This window comes from Gadus morhua, chromosome 9, assembly GCF_902167405.1.
Source record: "Gadus morhua chromosome 9, gadMor3.0, whole genome shotgun sequence".
Lineage (NCBI taxonomy): Eukaryota > Metazoa > Chordata > Actinopteri > Gadiformes > Gadidae > Gadus > Gadus morhua.
Window position 1 is genome coordinate 11,493,112 of NC_044056.1, and position 4,728 is coordinate 11,497,839.

At 45.4% G+C, this 4,728-nt stretch overlaps 1 protein-coding gene across 4 annotated transcripts in view; it reads right to left on the reverse strand.

Moving 5' to 3' along the window:
• Nucleotides 1-478: 478 nt before the first annotated feature.
• elmo3 (engulfment and cell motility 3) overlaps nt 479-4,728 on the reverse strand; it is a 24,670-nt gene continuing 20,420 nt past the window's right edge. For all 4 annotated transcript variants that reach the window (XM_030365250.1, XM_030365247.1, XM_030365248.1 and 1 more), the window contains 2 exons: nt 4,390-4,470; nt 479-4,055 (listed from right to left, as the gene is read on the reverse strand). In XM_030365250.1, the coding sequence (XP_030221110.1) occupies nt 3,843-4,055; nt 4,390-4,470 (294 nt within the window). In that variant the 3' untranslated portion in view covers nt 479-3,842. The remainder of the gene's footprint in view (nt 4,056-4,389; nt 4,471-4,728) is intronic.

The following is a 4,728-nucleotide window of genomic DNA, read 5'->3' on the forward strand; positions in this document are numbered from 1 at the left end:
TTCGCGTGTGGGGGTGCTTAGGGTGCTGCAGCGGCCCCTGGCTGTAACTGCAAGTGAGAAAGTTTTCTGAACAATTCAATACTTTTTTTTTTTGTATAATTTTATCATACAACATGATTTTTCATTACATTATTGACATCCACCCTTTTTATGATATTTATCATATTATCATTTCAATTTATTTAGAACATTGTCTGTGTAGGCTGACGTAGGCTATGACGCACAACGCAGAACTGTCGATAGCTGAATATGGTACTATGCTGATTTTACATAAGCATGTTGGTGTTCAACATCAGCACCCCCCCCTCGGACTGACTTCCCGCGTCCCTGCGAGGCCGTCCAACAATGTATGGTTGAACCAGAGCAAAGCGATCAGGCCATTGCGTCGTTGAAACGGCAAGGGGCGCTCAAAACACAGCTTCGAGATACTTGGGTGAGAACGCAATCCAGCAAAAACCGACTCAAAGGACTGCAAATGTGAGATTGAGATTGTAGGGTTTTAATCACAAACAAACATTATAACACAACAGATTGATGAAGTGGTTGGCGGACTGTTTAACAGTGAAGGAGAGTAACAGTGCACTACACTAAACACCACGTTATATGGTGCCTTCAAAACAGTCAGAGTTTCCTGGAATTTCGGAAGTTGGGACCTTCAGATCGGAGTGAATCGCCTTGAACACTCTGTTAAATCAGAGATTTCCCTCGGAACTTCGTGCGGAAGCAGAGCAACCCGAACCTCAGGGTTGACGTCACAACAATAGCTAACCATTTCATCGATAGACTACAGTGACCTTGCAGCAAGCACTGAGAGGCGAACTTAACACCCATTCTAACATTTGCATTGCTATACATTATAGCTTACAATCAACTGATAAATTCCCCCCCATGTTCAACCATCGCAAGCAGTTCTAATAACTGATTCATCTGATTCAGCAAAGAAGCGCTAAGAGGTCCCTGCGGGCATCCATACTTGTTGTTATTTCTAGTCTCATGAACAAACTTTTTTTCCGGTTTTATGTCATAGCCTACGAACGTTTCCTGAACACTCTTATTTCGGAAGAAGGGCAGGTTTACGTAAAGACACGTAAGAGCTTCCGAACCTCCGAGCTGCTTTGAAGGCGGCACAAGACGGCTCCGAACTTTGACCTTTCAACCCGGAGATACCGACTTCCGACCTAATTGTGCTGTGAATTTCAGGGGGGATCGGATGCACGCTCAGTGCTGAATAGAAAAAATATATGCAGCAGCAATTTATGCTGATTTCGAGGAGTCGGACAAGGGCTAGCTGATTTAATCGGCTACAATACCGATAAATAAGACAGATTGCTATAAGCAGAGCAAAATACAAACGACGCAAACACACAATTTGATGTGTAATTGCATAATAACACATCAAATGATTCATGTTTCAAACATCAACGATTACCATTTAATTTCCATTAACGGTGAAGGCCGCCTTGTTTGGTGTCGTTACCGACGTTTAGTCAGAAGAACCGGAACTCTCAAATGATGCACAAATTTCCGACGTCTCATTCCGAAACGGACAACCGTCCAGTTCCTTTCTAACGTGTCAAGAGTTAATTTTTTTTTGAGTACCGAGTTTTCTGGATCTTTCAGTATATTTCTGAAGAACTGACACGCATCACAATCTTTATAATTCTTTCCAGAAACGTCTTGTGATGACAGAGAATCCGTTTCCAAAATGAAGGTTGCAAGTATTTCTCGGGATTGACCAAATGGATATTAGGACCATTCTCCCAGACCTGCGCACTGTGTCAGATTAATTCATCCCAGGTGAGTCTGGAGACTGAAACGGGGAGCACTGTGAGGAGGAAGATAAACACTACTTTGAGAATCGTCAAATTAAACACTTTTTTGGCTTGGAAATGAGAAAGTACCACGTATTATACGCCCCAGAGCATCTGGTGGTCCAGGGCCAATCGTACCCCCTCTGTTTCTCCATGTACCTCCTGGAAATCACCACCACACCGTACCACGAGGTGAACACCACCTCACCGTACCTCCATTTACATACAGACACACACACACACACACACACACACACACACACACACACACACACACACACACACACACACACACACACACACACACACACACACACACACACACACTAGTATACTCTTCTTTCGTCTATCAATGCCAAAGGACTTGGAGAATCTGGGATGGATTTCTGTACCCTGACTTGACATAAAGTGTGGTTTTATTCTGTGCTCAGTACCTTCAGAACATGGAGGAGAACTCCAGAAGACCCCAAGCCATGAGACACTTCAGGGTCCGTCGACCTGATCAGCTGATCGACGACACTGTTCTTTTTTCATATTTCATGGTAACGTTTTTTGTGGTTTTTGGAAGTGTATTCTAGCGATGTGTTTCACATGAACTAGTGGAGCAAGGCATGGAGTCAGGTGACGAGAGGATTGCAAGTAAACGTTTGACACGCAAACACACACATAACAAGCAGACACACACACAAAGGCACACACGTGAACAAGCAGATCAAACACGCAGGGCCCTATTTTAACGGTCTGAAACGCAAGTGAGGAGCGCCAAACGCAACCAGCTTTGTGGGCGGTTCTATGGCGATGTTGCTATTTTACCGGCGGATAAATGACTCTTGCGCCCAGTGCAAATCTAATAAGGGTTTATCTGAAGTAGCCTAATTACCCGTAGGTGTGGTTTGGGCGTAACGTGCAATAAACCAATGAGAGTGCCATCTCCCATCCCCTTTAAGCGCCATGAGCGCATTTGAATCTGACGAGATGATATTTTGACAGCGCGTTTGCATATAATAATAATATGCAATAATAATTACATTAATAATGAAATAATCATAATAATATGGCCTAATTCACACATGGAATAGTGTTTTCTTCCACAGCTTCATAAATACTGAGTCCTCAAATACATTTCGGCAAAGAAAACTTAACACACTTAACTCTGGTTCTATTTAATCCATACATTAACAAACATAGTTTCTTACCAGTATTGAATGCATTATCATTATCGACTTGTGTTCCTTTTATGCATGTATCCCCCCGTTAATATACATGGCATGGACTGTATTATGCCTTACGTGTTTAGTTTGCGTGTGTTTAAACAGATGGACGCACACAGGCGCGCCTGCGTCCGTTAATTATTTTACACATACACACACACGCTCCCGCATTCATTCATTCTTTTTAACACTCACTCGCGGTAAAACAATGTTTTCTCACGATCAAATACTCATCAATCCTAAAAGTTATGGGCTTGTACACGATGTCTGTGTCAAGAAAATATGTGTTTGCTGTACTGTGTTTGCATATGCATTGATTTAAGTACAACTTATTCCCATTGTATCAGCTGTTCTTTCCCAAATAATTTACCAAGAATGTGTGGCTAGGTAGATGAGAGAAGCAAAGTGTAAAAAATAGCATCTGAACAACGCGCCACTGACTTTAAACCAGGTATTTCCTGGTTTGTGGCGCAATTGTTTTCTGAAACTGCAAAATAGCACCAGGGAACGTTTGCGCCAGAACACGCCTCCTCCTTTCGCCGAACCACCCCTTGGGGCGCAAGATCATTCCGTAATTTACCAACGCGTGGCGGTGGAGGGAAAAGAACGCTCTGCGCCAGTTGCAAACAAGCAATGACACATGCGTCGGTGTTGAAAGTCAATTGCGCTGAATGCAAGATAGGGCCCGCAGACACACTTGTCAACAAGCAGACACACACACACGCAAACACACCCGAGAACAAGCAGACACACACACACACACACACACACACACACACACACACAAACACACACACACATGACAACAGCCACACGTGGGCTATTGCTCCGTGGCGTTGAAGTCGTAGCAGAAGTGGTAGTTGCTGGGGGGCAGTGGGACGGGGGGGGCCAGGTCGGGGATCTGGACGTTCTCCAGGTCCAGCAGCCGCAGCTTGATCTCCATGGAGAGCAGGATCTCCAGCTCGCTGCGCATCGACTCGCTGCCCATGTCCCGACCGAGCAGCACGCTGAGGCCGTCCGTCCACAGGCAGAACTGGGAGGGCATAGGCAGAACGGTGCTGAGGTCACGACATCATGGGGAGGTAACACGCAGAACTGGGGAGGTCACAACATCACGTTTGGGAGGTCACGACTTAACGCTTAGGACATCAGCCGACTACCAGCCGCAACGTTTAGACTTTAGAATGAGTATACTTTCATTTAATTTCTAGTTATGTCTCTGCTGTTATTGTTCATGACCTGTGTTGCACTGTAAAGCTAGCCCGGAGTTCAAGCATTCCACGCCCTAGTTGCCCTCGCCTCGTGCACAAGGTCTTCATCATGCATGAGGATGAATTCCTCCAGGGGCACTAGTTCTGAGGACTCACGTCAGCTCTAGACGAGGCAATGAAGTTGAGGCTGTAGTCCTCCACGTCGTAGGTGATGCTGAAGGCCAGGTCCAGAACCTCCTGTCAGAGGAAGGGGAGGAAAGACACCGAGAAACACGTCAACTGGGAACCAAACCTCCACACTCACACGCGCACACACACACACACACACACACACGCACACACAGAGACACGAACACTCAGTCAAACACAGTCTGACACATACATACTCTAACACACACTCACGCACACACACACACACACATACATTCACATGCATGTCAGTGTTTCCTCTATATGCACCTAGCAGCGGCGGTACGGCGCTGTGCATATAGAAAC